This window comes from Trachypithecus francoisi, unplaced genomic scaffold, assembly GCF_009764315.1.
Source record: "Trachypithecus francoisi isolate TF-2019V2 unplaced genomic scaffold, Tfra_2.0 Lachesis_group3, whole genome shotgun sequence".
NCBI lineage: Eukaryota > Metazoa > Chordata > Mammalia > Primates > Cercopithecidae > Trachypithecus > Trachypithecus francoisi.
The window spans coordinates 55048994-55068591 of NW_022681468.1; the positions used below are offsets into that span (position 1 = coordinate 55048994).

Here is a 19598-nt window from a genome sequence, read left to right on the forward strand (position 1 = left end):
AACAGAGCGAGACTCTGTCTCGCAAAAAAAAGAAAGAAAGAAAGAAGAGACTAGCGATTAAATGTTGATGTTGTAAAAGTTGACTCTGGCTGCTGCGTGTTGGTGGATGGGGGGAGTAGAGTGGGAGACCAGTAATAGTGATTGTGATTTTTTGTGGGGCATGTAGACAGTTCTTTTGGGAAGCTTTTCTTAAGGAAAGAAAAGTAGGGCTAGTGAAAGTTTTGTTTATACTTAAAATGTTTTTTAAAAAAATTTTTGGCGTCAGGATCTCACTCTGTTACCAAGGCTGGTTTACAGTGGCACAATCATAACTCACTGCAGCCTCCACCCTCTTGGGCTCAAGTGATCCTCCCGCCTCAGCCCCCCTCCCCAACTCTTCCTGCCCTCCAGAAGCTGGGACCACAGGCAGCTAATTATTTTCCTATTTTTTGTAGAGACATCGCCCAGGCTGGTCTCGAACCCCTGACCTCAAGTGAACCTCCTTCTTCAGCCCCCCAAAGAGCTGACAGTACAGGTGTAAGCCACTGTGCCTGATCTATACTTCTATTTTGAAATAATTATAGATTCATTGGAAGTTGCAAAAGTAGTACAGGCCAAGCATGGTGACTCAGGCCTGTAATCCCAGTGCTTTGGGAGGCTGAGGCAGGAGGATCACTTGAGCCCAGGAGTTTGAGACCAGCCTGGGCAAAATATGAGATCCCATCTCTACAAAATAAAAATAAAAATAAATAAACAGTACAAAGAGATCCCATGTACCCTTCACCCCATTTACCCCAATGAAAACGTCTTACATAACTGTAGTACAGTATCAAAACCAGGAAATTGATATTGGCAAAATCCATGGACATTGTTCAGCTTTCATCAGTTTTACATGTATTCGTGTGTGTGTGTGTATGTGTGTGTGTAGTTCTATGCAGTTTAATCATATATATGAATTTGTGTAACTACCACCTCAATTAAGATATGAAAATGTGTCCAGGCATGGTGGCTCAGGCCTATAATCCCAGCACTTTGGGAGGCCGAGTTGGGAGGATCGGTTGAGCCTGAGTTGGAGACTAGCCTAGGCAACAAAGGGAGACAGCAAAACCCCTGGTCTACACAAAAATTAAAAAATAGCCAGGTGTGGTGGCTTGCTCCTGCAGTCCTGGCCACTTGTGGAGCTGAGGCAGGAGGATCACCTGAGCCCAGGAGGTTGAAGGTGTGGTGACCTGTGGTTACACCACTGCACTGAAGCGTGGACAACAGAGCAAGACTCTCTTAAAAAAAAAAAAAAAAAAGGTGGTATAAAAATATTCTGTTGCCACAAGATTATCTGTTGTGTTACCTATCTCTTTATACTCACACCTTCCTCTCTATTCTTCCAAACTCTTGGCAACTGTGAATCTAAATTTTTTTTTTTTTTTTTTTTTTTTTTTTTTACGCAGAGTCTCACTCTGTCACCCAGGCTGGAGTGCAATGGCATGATCTCGCCTCTTTGCAACCTCTGTCTCCTGGGTTGAAGTGATTCTCCTGCCTCAGCCTCCTGAGTAGCTGGGATTACAGGCATGTGCCACCATGCCCAGCTAATTTTGTATTTTGAGTAGAGATGGGGTTTCACCGTGTTGGCCAGGCTGGTCTCAAAACTCAGGTGATCCATCCGCCTCAGCCTCCCAAAGTGTTGGGGTTATAGGCATGAGCCACTGCACCCGGCCTGAAATTTTTTTTATCACCAAATATTTACTATAAAACTTTTAGAAAAAGGACAAAATCTTTGGACCTCGAGATGACATCAAAAGCGTGATCTCTAAAAGAAAAAAATGGACAAAATGGACTTCATCAAAATGAAAAACTTTTGCTCTGCAAAAGACTCTGTTAAGAGGATGAAAAAACTACCAAGAGATTGGGAAAAAATACCAGCAACTGCATATCTCCCAAAGGACTATTACATAAAATACATAAAGAACTCTCAAAACAAGCCTTTGGAGACTGGCTTTTTTCGCACAGCATAATGTCCTTAAGATCCATCCAAGGTGTCGCCTGTATTTATAGCGGGTTTTTCAAAATTGTTGAATAGAATTCCATGGTATGGATACATCACAATTTGTTTAACCATTTAACATTGGTTGAAAAACATCTGAGCTGCTTCCAGTTTTTGGCTATTATGAATAAAGCTACTATGAACATTCATGTTCAGGTTTTTGTATGAACATAAGTTTTCATTTCTCTGGAATAAATGCCCAAGAATGCAGTTGCTGAGTCATGTAGTAAGTCCATGTTTAGTTTTTTTTTTTTAAGAAACAGCCATACTCTTTCAGAGTGGCTGTACTATTTTACATTTCCACCAGCTATGTGTGAGTAATCCAGTTTCCCTTCATTCTCACCAGCATTTGGGGTTATCACTTTTTAAATTTTAGCCATTCTGATAGAGATATAGTGATATCTCATTGTGGTTTTTATTTACATTTCTCTGATGCAATGGTGTTTGAACAATGCAGTGACTAATGGTATTGAACATCTTTTCATGTGCTTCTTTGCCATCTGTATATCTGTCCTCTTTGATGAAATGTTTGTTCATATCTTTTGCCCACTTTTTTTTTTTTTTTGGAGAAGGAGTTTCGCTCTTGTTGCCCAGGCTGGAGTCAGTGGCGTGATCTCGGCTCACCGCAACCTCTGCCTGCTGGATTCAAGCGATTCTTCTGCCTCAGCCTCCTGAGCAGCTGGGATTACAGTCATGCGCCACCATTCCTGGCTAGTTTTGTATTTTTGGTAGAAATGGGGTTTCTTCATGTTGGCATGGCTGGTCTCAAACTCCCGACCTCAGGTGATCTGCCCACTGTGGCCTCCCAAAGTACTGGGATTAAAGGCGTGAGCCATCGCGCCTGGCCTGCCTATGTTCTAAATGGCTTGTTTCGAGAGTTCTTTCATGTATGAGTCCTTTGGGAGATATGCAGTTGCTAGTATTTTTTTCCCAATCTCTTAGTTTTTTTTATCCTCTTAACAGAGTCTTTTGCAGAGCAAAAGTTTTACGTTTTAATAAAGTCCATTTTATCTATTTTTTTCTTTTATGGATCATGTTTTTGATGTCAACTCTAAGTCCCAAGATTTTGCCCTATTTTTTCCTGAAAATTTTAAAGTGAATATTTGGTGATATAAAAAATTTCGTGTTAATGTTTTTAACATAATGGTAGTGTGTTTTTAGAGATGCCTTTTAGAAATAACATTGAAATATTTACAGATGAAATAATGTGGTGTTTAAGATTTGCACCAAAATAATATACTACAGGAGGGGATGAAATAGAGTATAAAAGAAGCAAGATTTGCTGTGAGTTGATAATTAGTGAAGCTGGGTGATGTATATATGGGGCTTCATTGAACTATTTTGTCTAACTTTGTGTAAGTATGAACTTTTCCATAAAAAGATTAAGAAAATTATCTGTTAAACCATTCATTGGGGTTAACCTGAGATTAAGTGAGTTGTAGAGAAAGATGTCCCTTTCAGCCTCCATGGTTAGCTTGGCCTGCAACTGCCCTCCAGTATTCATCTATGACTGTTGTTCTGTTCATCTTTCTCCATAGTGGATGCTTGGAGATTTGTGCTTTAGTTTGTGAAACATATTTCAATGATTTTGTGTCACTGGATAAAACAGTGATTCTTCAGATTTGAGGAGGGGGAGTGAAGGGTGGCACATGTAATTGAAAAAAGCATATTCAGTATGATAGTTTTATGTTTGAAAATAAGAAGAGTTTATTGATGGTTGTAATATAATCTGCAAAAACAATATATTGGCTGGGAATCTGTACCAAGGTAATAATTCTAAGTGGAAGGTCTACCTCCCCAAAAGCTTTTGTGTTATAATTATCAAAAGGCAGCAAGGGGCTAGGTGCAGTGCAAGTGGCTCATGCCTGTATTCCCAGCAGTTGGGGAGGCCGAGGCGATTGGATCACCTGAGGTCAGGAGTTTGAGACCAGCCTGACCCACATGGTGAAACCTTGTCTCTACTAAAAATACAAAAACTAGCCCAGCATGGTGGTGTTCACCTATAATCTCAGCTACTAGGGAGGCTGAGACAGGAGAACCGCTTGAACCTGGGAGTGGGAAGTTGCAGTGAGCCGAGATCATGCCGCTCCACTCCAGTGTGGGCAACAGAGTGAGACCTGACTCCAAAATTTTTTTAAACATTTTCAGTATAAACAAAACTTACACTAGCCCTGCTTTTTCTTACCTTAAGAAAAGCTTCCGAAAAGAACTGTCTACATGACTCACAAGAAATCACAATCACTATTACTGGTCTCCCACTCTACTGCCCCCATCCACCAACACACAGCAGCCAAAGTCAACTTTTAGAACATCAACATTCAATCACTAGCCTCCATCTAAAAAAAAAAAAAACAAAAAAAAAAAACAAAAAAACAAAAACAAAAAAACCCAAAAAAACAAAAGGCAACAAGCATGAGAAACATTATGATGGAAGTCAAGACCACCCGTGTAAGTGCCAAGGTTATGCTACCTTTTACAGAAAAGTGAGGCTTGAAGGCAAAGCAAAGTATCATAGTTGAACTTGAAAGTAAGAAACAAAAACAGTATGAAAGTTGTCTCTCTTATATACACACTGCCATGTAATTGATGTAGATATCAACTTGATAAATTAAAAAAATACAGTCAGGTACGGTGGCTTATGCCTGTAATCCCAGCATTTTGGGAGGCCGAGGCGGGCGGATCACGAGGTCAAGAGATCAAGACCATCCTGGCCAACATGGTGAAACCCCATCTCTACTAAAAATATAAAAATTAGCTGGGCCTGGTGGCACACACCTGTAGTCCCAGCTACTCAGGAGGCTGAGGCAGGAGAATCACTTGAACCCAGGAGCTGGAGGTTGCAATGAGCCGAGATTATGCCACTGCACTCCAACCTGGTGACAGAGCCAGACTCCGTCTCACCAAAAAACAAAACAAAACAAAACAAAAAAACAGTCGGTCAAAACAGTCGGTCCTCGTTTTTGTGGGTTCTGCATCTGCAGATTCAACCAACTATGGATCAGAATATTTGGAAAAAACAATAAAAAATAACACAATTTAAAATACAGTATAACAACTATTCACATAGCATTTACATGGTACTATGTACTATAAGTAATCCAGAGATGACTTAAAGTATATTAGAGAATGTGTGTAGATTATATGCAAATACTGTGCCATTTCATATAATAGACTTGAACATATGCAGATTTCCCATGGTATCCATGGGAGTCCTGAAACCAATCCCCTGTGGGTATTGAGGGATGACTATATATAAAATACGATTAAGTAATACACATACAAATATCTTAAGTATTTGTAAATGTTTTGAACACCTACCTTAGTGGAAGATTATAGAGGTTTTGAAAAATAAAAAGCCTATCTTAACAATAGTTATTCTTCTGGAATTCTTAAAAGCCAGGATATTTTAGAATCCATAAAACATCTGTTTATTGTGACAGTTGTGTAAAGGGTCAATGGCTGTAAATCAGTGAAGTAACTCTAGTGGAATGTGAATGCTTTACCTTTTATCTACTGAACTTATGTTTTTAAAAACCTGTTTAAAGGCTTGGACTTCCAAATACACTCTGATCATTTAGTAATTTTTTAGTTGACCACTGTAAGCATTTGCCAATAACTAGTATTAATGTAGTGGACCCAGAATCCCATTTTGCTTGTGCTGCTCTTTTTATACCCTCTCTTCTTAAATGTGGGTGTCATTCACCATCCTTGACAACCATTTTATCCTATCTAAAGCTGCTGCAGGAGAACCACCTGCTGAGCATCACCTGGAGGTTCTCCCTGTTTAAGTTATGAGGCTTGTGCTCTGACCGAGGGAACTTTATCCACTTATGATCCCCAAATTAATTTAAGATGTAGGATTTGATTTATCAAGCTTACATGTTAGTTCCTAGTTGTCTAGGTATCTGTTTCTGGTTCCAGATGTAGCCATAGATGTGGTAACAATTCTAATCAAATTGATGTGCTTTGCTAAGGATTTTGAAATTGAAACTTAGGTCACTTTTCAAAGAAAGGCCCTAATCTCTGAAATTTCCCTCTGTCTGCTGTTCCTAGAAGATCCATATTTGTTGACCATCAGGTCAGTGTTAAAGGTAATCTTTTAAGCTTCTAGTTGCAGAGTTATATAAATTATACATGCCTGTTCTAAATTTTGTAAATGGTTGTATAATCAGGGTTTGCCATGGCAAAGATTGTGGTTCCTAAGCCCATTTCTGGACCAATTATTGCCCCAAGGTTTATTTTCTCAGAGTTGTTTCCTTCTCAAAGAAAAACATGTAAAAATTCTTGCACACTAAAGTGTTAAAGCTTAATGTGTTAATGCATTGTCAAGAATACTACATTGGAATTTTAAAAGGATAAGTAGTAGAATCATGACTATGCTTAACACAAAATATACTCATGCACTGCATAACAACATTTTGGTCAACCGCAGACTGCATGTACAGTGGTGATACCAAAGATTATAATACCAGTTTTTTTCTGTACCTTTTTTATATTTACACATTTTTAGATGCACAGATACTTACCATTGTGTTACAGTTGCCTGCAATATTCAATATAGTAACCTGCTGTACAGGCTTGCAATCTAGGAGCAATAGGCTATACCATATAGCCTAGGTGTACAGTAAGCTATATCATCTAGGTTTGTGTAAGTTCATTCTGTGATGTTGCACAATGAAATCACCTAGCAATGCATTTCTTAGAACCTATCTCTATGGTTAAGCAATGCATGACTGCAGTCACTTATGTAACCAGCCCGGCTGCTGTGCTATGGAAATATAGAGCAGATTGGGCAACCAGCTATCCTGCCTACCAGTAAGCCGTAGTTGATTACCCTGCTGACCAGCGATGTGTATAACTTTTGAGGGTTTTTTTTTAATGCGTATAACTTTTTTTTTTTTTTTTTTTTTTGAGACAGGGTCTGGCTCTGTCTCTCAGGCTGGAGTGCAGTGGCATGACCTCGGTTCACTGCAACCTCTGCCTCCCAGGTTCAAGCAATTCCCCAGCCTTAGCCTCCCAAGTAGTTGGGATTGCAGGTGCCTGCCACCACACCCAGCTAATTTTTGTATTTTTAGTAAAGATGGGGTTCTACCATGTTGGCCAAGCTGGTCTTGAACTCCTAACCTCAAGTGATCCACCTGCCTTGGCCTCCCAAAGTGCTGGGATTACAGGCATGAGCCATCACACCCAGCTTTGATTCATATAACTTTTAAGGGTTTTTTTTTATTTTATTTTTTTTAAAAATACGTGTGAAACCAAATAGCACAGGGCCCAACACTTTTTTTTTTTCTTTTTTTTTTTTTTGAGATGGTGACTTGCTCTGTCGCCAGGCTGGAGTGCAGTGGTGCGATCTCGGCTCACTGCAGCCTCCACTTCCCAGGTTCAAGTGATTCTCCTGCCTCAGCCTCCCAAGTAACTGGGACTACAGGCGTGCGCCACCACGCCCAGCTAATTTTTGTATTTTTAGTAATGTTGGGGTTTCACCATGTTGGCCAGAATGGTCTCGATCTCTTGACCTCGTGATCCACCAGCCTTGGCCTCCCAAAATGCTGGAATTACAGGCATGAGCCACCACGCCTGGCTGCCCAGTACATTTTAATGATTACAAATTAATAGTTTAATTGTCCATTGATGATGAAAATTATGCATGTGAAGTTTGGCAAGGTCTACTGTAAATATACATTACTTTAAAGATGACTTTCTTTTGAAGCTCGTTTGATATAGTCATTGTTGGTGGCGGAATTGTGGGGCTTGCCTCTGCCAGAGCACTCATCCTGCGACATCCATCACTTTCTATTGGTGTTCTGGAAAAGGAGAAAGATTTAGGTATGTATATAATCAAAGTTGTTCTTTGGGCTTACTTGGGCATCTGCTCATTTTGTCTATTCTGAATCTTTCATGCTGAATGTCAGTGTTAGTATCTTAGTTTGTGTTCTAAAAGCAGAGTGTGGGACAAGGACATGGCTATAGGTTGTTTATTTGAGAGGTTAAAGCACAGTGTGGGACAAAGAGGACATGTTTATAGGTTATTTATTTGAGATATTATCTGAGGAAACAGGAGTGAGGGGGTGAGGAAAGTAAGACAGGGAGGGAGGAAAAGACATGCGAACACATCAAGATTGCTGTGGTGAGCTTGATTCCTCCGGAACCTCTGAGGAGCAGTATAATGTCTCCCAGGATTGTGCTCACGTATCCATCAGCTCCTGTCCCTATTGGTTGAGGATTGCTGCTGGTGATGTTGAGCACCCTGTGCCCTTCTCTAAAAAAGTTAGCAGAGGCCCCAAGGCAGAGTGCAAAGAGACATAATGGGCCGCTGAAGTGTGGTGTGCTGGTAATGAGAGGTAAGTTTGTGCACCAAAGGTGTAGTTGAAATCAAGAGACGGACTGGAGGGATGCGACATGGATACCAGGGATGGCTGTGAGAAGAAGCTACCAGTGATCTGAACAAATTCAGGCAGAATTTTACATGATGTGGTCTCTAATAGCTTCAACTATTAGTTGTTCTCTTACCTCTTATGTTTTGTATGAATCATGTACTTACTCTTATACCCTGTTTGTCTTGTTCTGTAGCTGTTCACCAGACTGGACATAACAGTGGTGTCATACATAGTGGAATTTATTATAAACCTGAGTCTCTGAAAGCCATATTATGTGTACAAGGTGCAGCCCTTCTCTATGAATACTGTCAGCAAAAGGGAATTTCCTACAAGCAGTGTGGCAAGGTATGGCATTTTACCAGAGCCTTGACTAATTTCCAACTAGCATTTTCTTAGTGATGTTTAATATTACATTTTTTTTAATGTGGTATTTTGTTTCTTTGTATCTATGTAATTTTTGAAATCTAATCTTAGGGAATAACTAAAAAAAGATGATGTGACTTTATGTAATTTTCTAAATAAAAGTTTTATTGACATATCATTTATGTACCATACATTTCGCCCTTTTAAAGTGCACAGATCAGTTTTTAGTATACTCACAGAGCTGAGCAATCATCACCACTATCTAATTTTAGGCTTTTTCATCACCCCAAAAAGAAACCCCATATCCATTAACAGTCACTCCCCATTTCCACCTCCCCTGATGCCCTATCAACCACTTTCTGTCTTTGTGGATTTGCCTATTCTACACTTTTCATATAAATACTTTCATATACTATGTGGTCTTTTGTGCTGACTTCTTTCACTTAGCATAATGTTGTCAAAGTTCATCCATGTTATAGCATAAATCAGTACTTCATTCCTTTTGTGGCTGAACAATATTCCATTGTATGGATATACCACATTTTGTTTATTTGTTCATCAGTTGATAGACATGTGGATTGTTTCCACCTTTTGGCTACTATGGATACTGCTGCTATGAACATTCATGTACAAGTTTTTGTGTGAACATATGTTTTCATTTATGTTGGGTATATACCTGGGGGTGGAATTGCTGGTTGTCAGGGTAACTCCATGTTTAACATTTTGAGGAACTGCCAAATGGTTTTCCAAAGCTCTGTACTATTTTACATTCCCACCAGTAATTAATAAGGATTCCAATTTTCCATGTTCTTGCCAACATCTATTTTGATTTGTCTTTTTTATTTTAGCCATCCTAGTGGAAGTTTTGATTTGCAGTTCCCTAGTGATAATGATGTTGAGTGTCTTTTATTTCTTCCTTTTTAGAAAATAGTTCTATTTTCTAAATATTAGCCAGATACTGTGGCTAATGCCTGTAATCCTGGCACTTTGGAAGGCCAAGGCTGGAGGATCACTTGAGCCCAAGGGTTCGAGACAAGCTCAGGCAACATAGTGAGACCCCATCTCTACAAAAAATTTAAAAAGTTAGCCAGGTGCGATGGTGCACACCTGTAGTCCCAGCTACTTGGGAGGCTGAGGTGGGAGGACTGCTTGAACCTGGGAGATCGAGGCTGCAATGATCCGTGATCATGCCACTGTACTTCAGCCTGGGTGACAGAGCGAGGCCTTGTCTTAAAAAAAAAATTAAAATTATTACTTTTTAACTGTATTTCTTATTTAAAAGTTGAGACAGGATCTTTCTTTGTTCCCCAGGCTGGTCTCAAACTCCTGGCTTCAAGCATTCCTCCTGCCTTGGCCTCCTAAAGTGCTGGGATTACAGATGTGAGCCACTGTGCCTGGCCTAAAATTATTTTTTAATTGACAAAAACTGTATATATTTATCATGTACAACATATTGTTTTGAAGTATGTATACGTTGTGGGCCGGGCACGGTGGCTCACGCCTGCCTGCAATCCCAGCACTTTGGGAGGCTGAGGCAGGTGGATCACGTGAGGTCAAGAGTTTGCGACCAGCCTGGCTAACATGGTGAAACCCCATCTGTACTAAAAATATAAAAATTAGCCAGCTGTGGTAACACACACCTGCGATGTCAGCTACTCGGGAGGCTGAAGCACGAGAATTGCTTGACCCTGGGAGGCAGAGGTTGCAGTGAGCCGAGATCGCACCACAGAATTCCAGCCTGGGCAACAGAGTGAGACTCTGTATCAATAAGTATGTGTACATTGTGGAATGGCTAAATCAAGCTCACCAACATATGCATTACCTTCCATACTTATTTTTTTTTTTATGATGCAAAGTCTTAAATCTACTCTCTGAGCAGTCTTCAAAAGTATAGTCAACATTTTGTGTAACAGATATCCTGAACTTATTCCTCTTACTTAACTGAAATTTTGTGTCCTTTAACAAGTGTCTTTCCATACCACCACTGCCTCCCTGCCGCCCCCAGCCCCTGGTAACCACCATTCCACTCTACCTCTGTGAGTTCAACTTTTTGAGATTCTACATATAAATGAGATCATGCAGCATTTATCTTTCTGTGCTTGGTTTATTTCACCTAAGATAATGTCCTCCAGGTTCATCTCTGTTGTCATTTGTGGCGTGGACCATTTGTGACAATAGAGATGAACATGGAGGATATTATCTTACGTATTTCTCATTATCTTAAAGATTTTCTCCTTTTTTAAGGATGACAAAAAACAACTATTTTGTTGTTTATCCGCCTAACCCGGCCTCCCACAGTGTTGGGATTACAGGCGTGAGCAACCACGCCTGGCCTGATCATATGGTTTTTGTCCTTCATCTTGTTGATACAATGTGTCACATTGATTCATTTACATATGTTGAACCATCCTTTGCATCCCTGGGTTAAATCCCACTTGGTCATGATGAATGATCTTTTAAATGTGTTGTTGAATTTAGCTTGCTAATATTTTGTTAAGGATTTTTGTATAGTGTTCATTAGGGATATTGGCCTATAGTTTTCATTTTTTTGATGTGTCTTTGTCTGGTTTTGGTATTGGTAATACCAGCCTCATGGAATGTGTTTGGAAATATTTCCCCCTCTATTTTATGGAATAGTTTGAGTAGGGTTTGGTATTAGTTCTTCTTTAAATGTTTGGTAAAATGTAGCAGTGAAGCCATCAGGTTCTGGGCTTTTCTTTACTGGGAGACTTTTTATTATGGCTTCGATCTTATTGCTTGTTATTGGTTTATTCAGGTTTTGGATTTCTTCATGGTTCAATCTTGGTAGGTTGTATGTGTCCAGGAATTTATTCATTTCTTCTAAGTTTTCTAATTTTTTGGCATATATAGTTGGTCATAGTAGCCTTTAACAATTTTTTGAATTACTGTGGTATTGATTGTAATGTCTCCTTTTTCATCTCTGATTTTATTTGTCTGAGTCTTCTCTTTTTCTTAGTCTGACTAAAGGTTTGTCAATTCTATTTATCTTTTCAAAAAACCAACCTTTCATTAATCTTTTGTATTTTCTTTGTTTCGATTTCATTTATTTCTGCTCTGATCTTCATTATTTCTTTTCTTCTACTAATTTTGAATTTGGTATGCTCTTGCTTTTCTAGTTTTTTAAGATGCATTGTTAGATTATATGAAGTTCTACTTTTTTGATGTAGGTGCTTATAGCTATGAACTTTCCTGTTAGTACGGCTTTTGCTGTTTCCCAAAGGTTTTGGTATGTTGTGTTTCTATTTTCATTTGTTTCAACAGATTTTTAAATTTCCTTCTTAATTTCTTCATTGACTCACCGGTCATTTAGGAGCATATTGGTTTTGTTTGCTTGTTTGTTTATTTTTTGAGATAGAGTCTCGCTCTGTCACCCAGGCTGGAATATAGTGGTACTATCACAGATCACTGGAGCCTTGACCTCCCAGGCTCAAACAGTCATCCCACCAGCCGGGTGTCGTGGCTCATGCCCATAATCCCAGCACTTTGGGAGGCTGAGGCAGGGAGGATCACCTGAGGTTGGGAGTTTGAGACCAGCCTGACCAACATGGAGAAACCCCATCTCTACTAAAAATACAAAATTAGCTGGATGTGGTGGCACATTCCTGTAATCCCAGCTACTTGGAAGGCTGAGGCAGGATAATTAATTGCTGGAACCTGGGAGGCAGAGGTTACAGTGAGCTGAGATCGTGTCATTGCACTCCAGCCTGGGCAATAAGAGTGAAACTCTGTCTCAAAAAAAAAAAAAAAGTCCTCCCACCTCAACCTCTGGAGTAATGGGGATCACAGGTGCACCACTCTGCCTGGCTAATTTTTTTTTTTTTTTTTTTTGAGACTGAGTCTTGCTGCCACCCAGCCTAGAGTGCAATGATGCCATCTCAGCTCACTGCAACCTCCACCTCCTGGATTCAAGCAATTCTCCAGCCTCAGCCTCCCAAGTAGCTGGGACTACAGGTGCACACCACCACGCCTGGCTAATTTTTGTATTTTTAGTAGAGATGTGGTTTCACCTTGTTAACTAGGCTGGTCTCAAACTCCTGACCTCAAGTGATCTACCCGCCTCAGCCTCCCAAAGTGCTGGGATTACAGGTGTGAGCCACCATGCCCAATCATTTTGTTGTTGTTGTTGTTGTTGTTGTTGTTTTTAAGTTAGGATCTCTCTCCATTGCTCAAGGTGGTCTCAAACTCCTGGGCTCAGGTGTTCAAGTGATTTCTCACCTTGGCCACCTAAAGTATTGGGATTACAGGTGTGAACCACCGTGCCTGGCCAGCAGCATATTGTTTAATTTACATGTGTTTGTATAGTTTCCAAAATTCCTCTTGCTATTGATTTCTAGTTTTATTCCATTGTGGTCAGAGAATATACTTGATATAATTTCATTAAAAAAATTTTTAAAGACCTGTTTTGTGGCCCAACATATTGGTCTATCCTTGAGAATGAGCTATGTGCTGGAGAGAAGAATATATGTTCTGTGGCTTTTGGATGAAACTCTCTGTAAATATCTATTAGATCCATTTGGTCTATAGTGCTCAGTAGTTTATTCTTTGTGATGCTTTTGTGAGACTTGTTCTCCTAATTTCACTTTTTATAATTCATTGCTAATGCATGGAATATGATTGATTTCTGTATGTTGATTTTTTTTAATCCAGTGACCTTTCTGAACTCATATTGTTCTAATTGTGTGTGTGTGTCTGTCTGTCTGTCTGTCTATGAATTCCTTAGGCTTTACTATATGCAGGATCATGTCATTGCAAATAAGTTTCTTTTCCAATTTAGATGTCTTTTACCTACTTATTCTGCTTACCTGATTTCCACGGGTGGAAGCTGCAATACTGTGTTGAACAGAAGTAGTAAAAGTGAACCTTCTTGAATTGTTCTTGATCTAATGGAAGAAGCATTCAATCTTTTTTTTTTTTTTTTTTTTTTTTGAGGCGGAGTCTCACTCTGTCGCCCAGGCTGGAGTGCAGTGGCCGGATCTCAGCTCACTGCAAGCTCCGCCTCCTGGGTTTACGCCATTTTCCTGCCTCAGCCTCCCGAGTAGCTGGGACTACAGGCGCCCGCCACCTAGCCCGGCTAGTTTTTTGTATTTTTTAGTAGAGACGGGGTTTCACAGTGTTAGCCAGGATGGTCTCGATCTCCTGACCTCGTGATCCGCCCGTCTTGGCCTCCCAAAGTGCTGGGATTACAGGCTTGATCCACCGCGCCTGGCCAGCATTCAATCTTTTACCCTTAAGTTTGATGTTAGCTGTGGATTCCCTTTATCAGATTAAGGAAGTTCCTTTCTGTTCCTAGTTTGTTGAGTGTTTTCTATCATGAAAAGGTGTTGAATTTTCTCAAATGCCTTTTCTGCTTCTATTGAGGTGATCATGTGGTTTTTATCCTTTATCCTGTTAATGTAGTGTATTAATACATTTTTGGATGTTAAATTGGTTTTACATTCCTGTGATAAATCCCTCTTGGTCATGGTGTAAAATCCTCTCTATATGTTGCTGCATTCAGTTTTTTAGTATTTTGTTCAGGGTTTTGCATCAGTATTTTTAAGGGATATTGGTTTGCAATTTCTTACGATATTTGGTTTTGGTAAAAGGCAAAATATTTTTTCTTTCTGGAGAGAAACCAGAGCACTGGTTGTAGTATCAAACTAATATTGGCCTCACAGAATTAGTTGGGAAGTGATTCTTACTCTTCTGTTTTTTGGAAGAGTTTATGAAGAATTAGTATTTTTTTTTAACATCTGGTAGCATTCGTGAATAAAGCCTGTCAGCCTGGGCTTTTTTTTTTTTTTAATGTGGGAAGTTTTCAGTCACTTCATGTGTTATAGGTTTATTAAGTTTTTCTTGTCGAATCAGTTTCAGAACTTTGTGTTTTTCTAATAATTTGTTCATTCCATCTAGATTTTCTAATTTGTTGCCATACAATTGTTCATCGTGTTCTTTTATAAGTCCTTTTATTTCTGCAATGTTGGTAGTCATGTCCCTTCTTCATGTAAGTTTTTTTTTTGGAGACAGGATCCCACTTTGTCACCCAGGATGGAGTGCAGTGGCACAATCTTGGCTCTTCTGTAGCCTTGACCTCCTGAGCTCAAGGGATCCTCCCACCTCAGCCTGCTAGTAGCTGGGACTACAGGTGCACACCACCACACTCACCTAATTTTTTTGTATTTTTTTTGGTGTGTAACAGGTTTTGCTGTGTTGCCCAGGCTGTTCTCGAACTCCTGAGCTCAAGCGATCCACCAGCCTCAGCTTCCCAGAGTGTTAGGATTACAGGCGTGAGCCACCGTGCCTGGCCCTTATAATTTTTAAGAATAAAAACTAATTGTCACCATTAAAGATGCTGGGTGTGGTAGCTCACGCCTGTAATCCCAGCACTTTGAGAGGCTGAAGTGAGTGGACCACCTGAGGTCAGGAGTTCGAGACCAGCCTGGCCAACGTGGTGAAACCCTGTTTCTACTGAAAATACAAAAATTAGCTGGGCATGGTGGCGGGCACCTATAATCCCAGCTACTTGGGAGGCTGAGGCAGGAGAATCATTTGAACCTGGGACACAGAGGTTGCAGTGAGCCGAGATCCTGCCATTGCACTCCAGCCTGGGTGACAAGAGTGAAACTAAAAAAAAGATGCTTTGAGAAAAAAAAAATTGTAGGGCTGGACTCAGTGGCTTATGCCTGTAATCCTAGCACTTTGAGAGGCCGAGGTTGGCAGATTACTTGAGCCCAGGAGTTCGAGACCAGTCTGAGCAATGTGGTAAAACGCTGTCTCTACTAAAAATACAAAAAATTAGCTGAGTGTGGTGGCACATGCCTGTAGTCCCAGCTTCTAGGGAGGCTGAGGTGGGAGAATCACTTGAGCTTGGGAAGTCGAGGCTACAGGGAGTCATGAATGGGCCACTTCACTACAGCCTGGGCAATGGGAGTGAGACCCTGTCTCAAATAAATAAATAAATAAATAAGTAAGTAAATAAATAAATAAATAAATAGAAATTTAAAAAATAGAAACAAATTTTTTTAAGAGACAGAGTCTTGCCCTGTTGCCCAGGCTGGAGTGTAGTGGCACAATCACAGCTCACTGCAGCCTTGAACTCCTGGGCTCAAGTGGTCTTCTTGTCTCAGCCTTTGAAGTAGCTTGGATTATAGACGTGAGCCCCTGTGCATGGCCACATTTTAAAAAATAATTCAGTAAAATGGGCCTGACATAAGTGAAAAAGACAAGATATAAAAGTCTAGTTTCAGTTTTTCTTATTGAGTTGTAAAAATTCTTTACATATTCTAAATAAGAGATCTTTATCAGCTACGTGATTTGCAAATATTTTTTCTCATTGTGTGGGTTATCTTTTCAATTACTTGATAGAGTCCTTTGATTCCACTTCTGTTTTTAAGGTTAATTATTTATTGATTTAAGCCTTTGCACCTTGATTAAAAGTGTCACCTCATGAAATTCTGTTCCCTCTTTGGTATGAAATAATGACTTGTGAATTCTAATATATCTTCAAATATGCACCTGTGTTTTCCTTTGCCCCTTTCCTTAAGTAAAAAAGAAACTGTACCTCAAACAGATATTTTTCCCATAAATAAATAGAAAATAAGTTGATGAATTTACTGTTTTTCCCCTTGCAACAGAATGTATTAGTAAATACTTTATAATGTATTCCAAAAATAAAAGGGATTGTCTTGTCAGTTATATTCCATTACATTCAATACCAGTTGTCTTTCTGATGTGCTGATATTTTACATTTTCCTGAAGAAATAAGGAGGCCATTCTGTTTTGTGGGGGTGGGGAAGTAAAGTCCAAGCAACTTATGCTTCTCTCCCTTCTGGGATTGAGAATGTGGTAGTGATGAGTTGCTTATGGCCAAGATGCACATAGAGACTGTGGTGACAGAAGTGGAAATTGAGGCTACATTTCACTTTTAGGGAAAATTTGTTTTTATGCCATTTTCATAAGACAACTTTTCTTGGTGGAGGAAGAAAATAGTCATGAAGAAAGGAAGAATTAGATATGTGAAGGAAAAATAATTTAAAACAATTAACCTCGTTTGGGTCATACAATAGTTGATGATTTTCCATTGACTTTATCTTTCATCACTGATGATACATTGACCTCTATCTATGCTCCTTACCTTTTTTTTTTTGAAGCTTATAGTAGCTGTTGAACAAGAAGAAATTCCCAGACTTCAAGCCTTGTATGAGAGAGGCCTCCAGAATGGTGTCCAGGGCCTGAGGCTGATCCAGCAGGAGGATATAAAAAAGAAGGAGCCATATTGTAGGGTAAGTGATTAACCAGCTTCAAAGGGATGTTTTTATTTAGGGCTTAGTCCTGTGCCATGGAGGCTGAGGGTGAGTTTATAGGAGGCAGGAATAATGTAAAATCAGAGAATCCTGTCACAGAAGTAGTGAAATGACAGACACAAGAGGGCATTGCCACAAACTCTGGACACCTGATTTCTTTCTTTGTGAGAAAATACCAGGTCTGACCAACATGAACAAAGACAGGAGGAGGCCTGAGACCACATGGCATATTTGGAAAACACTGAGCAGTGAGGTGTGATTGGGAGCATTGGGTATATAGGGAAAGATAAGAGATGAGACTGAAAAGGCAGGGTTAGGCCCACATAAAGGGCTTGGCATTCATGCTAATAACATTGAAGTTTATCCAGTAGGCATGGGGAGCCATTGAACATTTTTGGAGGAGGGCAGCTGTAGTGTCTGATCTATATCACAGGCGGATAAGGCTGGCATGAGTTTGAAGAGTAGCTTGTAGACTATCTTCCTTAAACTTGCCATAGGGAAAAAAACAGATCTTTATTCATGAAAGAGACAGGAATAGTAATATAATAGTTATTCTGCATGTTAACTTTCACTGATAGCCTTTCAGAGACTATTAGTCCAACTTCACAGTTTCACTGACTGTTCCAATGAATGGCTAATTTTCTCCTGTGGGTAGAAATTTAACTGTTCCAATAGCTGGACTCCTGGAACGTGTCTCAGAGAATGTGACCTTGAACTCGCTATCAGGCAATGCTTTTTAACTTGGTTTAGAGAAACACTATGGGAAATAGGCTGGAAAATGTGTAGACTATTAGACCATTTATTTGTTCATCTACATCTCTCAGAGTGGCATGCCTGCACTGCAGTGTTTTGTCTTCCCCATTCTACTCCTTGACCCCAATTACTGTCTTTGAATTGTGCTTTGGTTTTATGGCATCAACCTATGGAGAAGGTCATTGTGTCAATCACTGTGACCTCCATTGTGAGGATGTGATTGAGGACATAAGTTATTCACTCTGTTACACAACATCTTGCTCTGAGAACCTGCAGGAGACATTTCTCTCAGATCTTAGTTCTGAGAATAATTTTATTCTTCCTGACCACAGTTGGCTTGTTTCTATCTTATGGACATTGAGTGATTTAACTGATTGCATTGCCCTGTGTACTTTGGCTGCAAGGAAGCTCAGGGACACATTTGTGCCCTACTCCCGCCAGATATCTAGGGCCTTAAACATACATTTTTATTTTTGTATACTAACTTCCCTCTTCATTTCATCTTAGCTTTCCACCCTCCTTTTCTGTCTACCCTAATTTCTTGGAAACATAACGTACAATGAAAATTATATATGGATAGCTTAGTGAATTTTCACAAAGTGTGACCAGCACCCAGGACAACAAACAAATGTTACCAACCTCCCAGTACTCCCCTCATGTCCTTCCACTAGGACATTTCCCCTAAGAGTAACCACTGTCCTGACTTCTTACATCATAGGTGATTGAATTTTAGGTAAGTAGAATGATATAATACGTGTTCTTTTGTATCTGAGCTTTTTTTTTTTCTTTTAGACAGGGTTTTGCTCTGTTGCCCAGACTGGAATGCAGTGGCACAGCATTATTATAGCTCACTGTAACTTTGAACTCCTGAGCTCAAATAATCCTCCCACTTCAGCCTTCCAAGTAACTGGGACAACAGGTGTGTGCTACCACATCCAGCTAATTGTTTTTTTAAAATTTTTTTTAATTAAATTTTTTGTTAACCCAGGCTGGTCTTGAATTCCTGGGCTCAAGTGATCTACCCATCTTGGCCTCCCAAAGTGCTAGGATTACAGTTGTCAGCCATCATGCCCAGCTGTATCTGGGCTTCTTAAGTTCAATATTGTTTATTAAATTCATCCATATTGTTACATATATTTGTAGTTTGTTTGTTGTCCTTGCTGTATACCGTATCATTCATTCTATGAATGTAGCATGATTCATTCTACTGTTGATGGGCATTTGGATAGTTTCCAATTTGGAACTCTTCCAAATATTGCTGCTATGAAAATTCTAGTACATATGTTTTAGTGAGCACATGTACAAATTTTTATTGGGTATATACCTATGAAGGATCTTGCTAGTTTGCAATTTGTGGATATGTTTAGCTTTGGCAGGTATTGCCAGGGTTTTCCAAAGTGTTTGTCCCAATTTATACTCTCATGAGCGTTCCAGTGCTCCATATCCTCAACCAACACTTGGTATTGCTTATTGTTTTTATTTTAGCCATTCTGATGGGTATGTAGTAGTATCATATTATGATTTTAATTTATATTTCCCTGTGGACTTACACATTTATGCACCTTTGTATGTATTTATTGACCATTTGGTTTTTTTATTTTGTGAAGTACCTGTTTAAGTCCTTTACCCACTTTTCTATTGGGTTGACCGTCTTTCTTATAATTATTAATTATTATTCATTTTAGGACATATGTAGTCTGGATATGAGTCTTTTGTTGGATATATATCTATACACACACACACACACACACATATATACACACACACACAAACTGCATGTCACAA

General features: G+C 39.6%; 1 protein-coding gene across 3 annotated transcripts in view; it reads left to right on the forward strand.

Moving 5' to 3' along the window:
• The window catches only part of L2HGDH (L-2-hydroxyglutarate dehydrogenase), a 76866-nt gene that overhangs the window by 1404 nt on the left and 55864 nt on the right, over window positions 1–19598 (forward strand). For all 3 annotated transcript variants that reach the window (XM_033188091.1, XM_033188090.1, XM_033188089.1), the window contains exons 2-4: window positions 7728–7843; window positions 8588–8739; window positions 16908–17039. In XM_033188091.1, the coding sequence (XP_033043982.1) occupies window positions 7728–7843; window positions 8588–8739; window positions 16908–17039 (400 nt within the window). The remainder of the gene's footprint in view (window positions 1–7727; window positions 7844–8587; window positions 8740–16907; window positions 17040–19598) is intronic.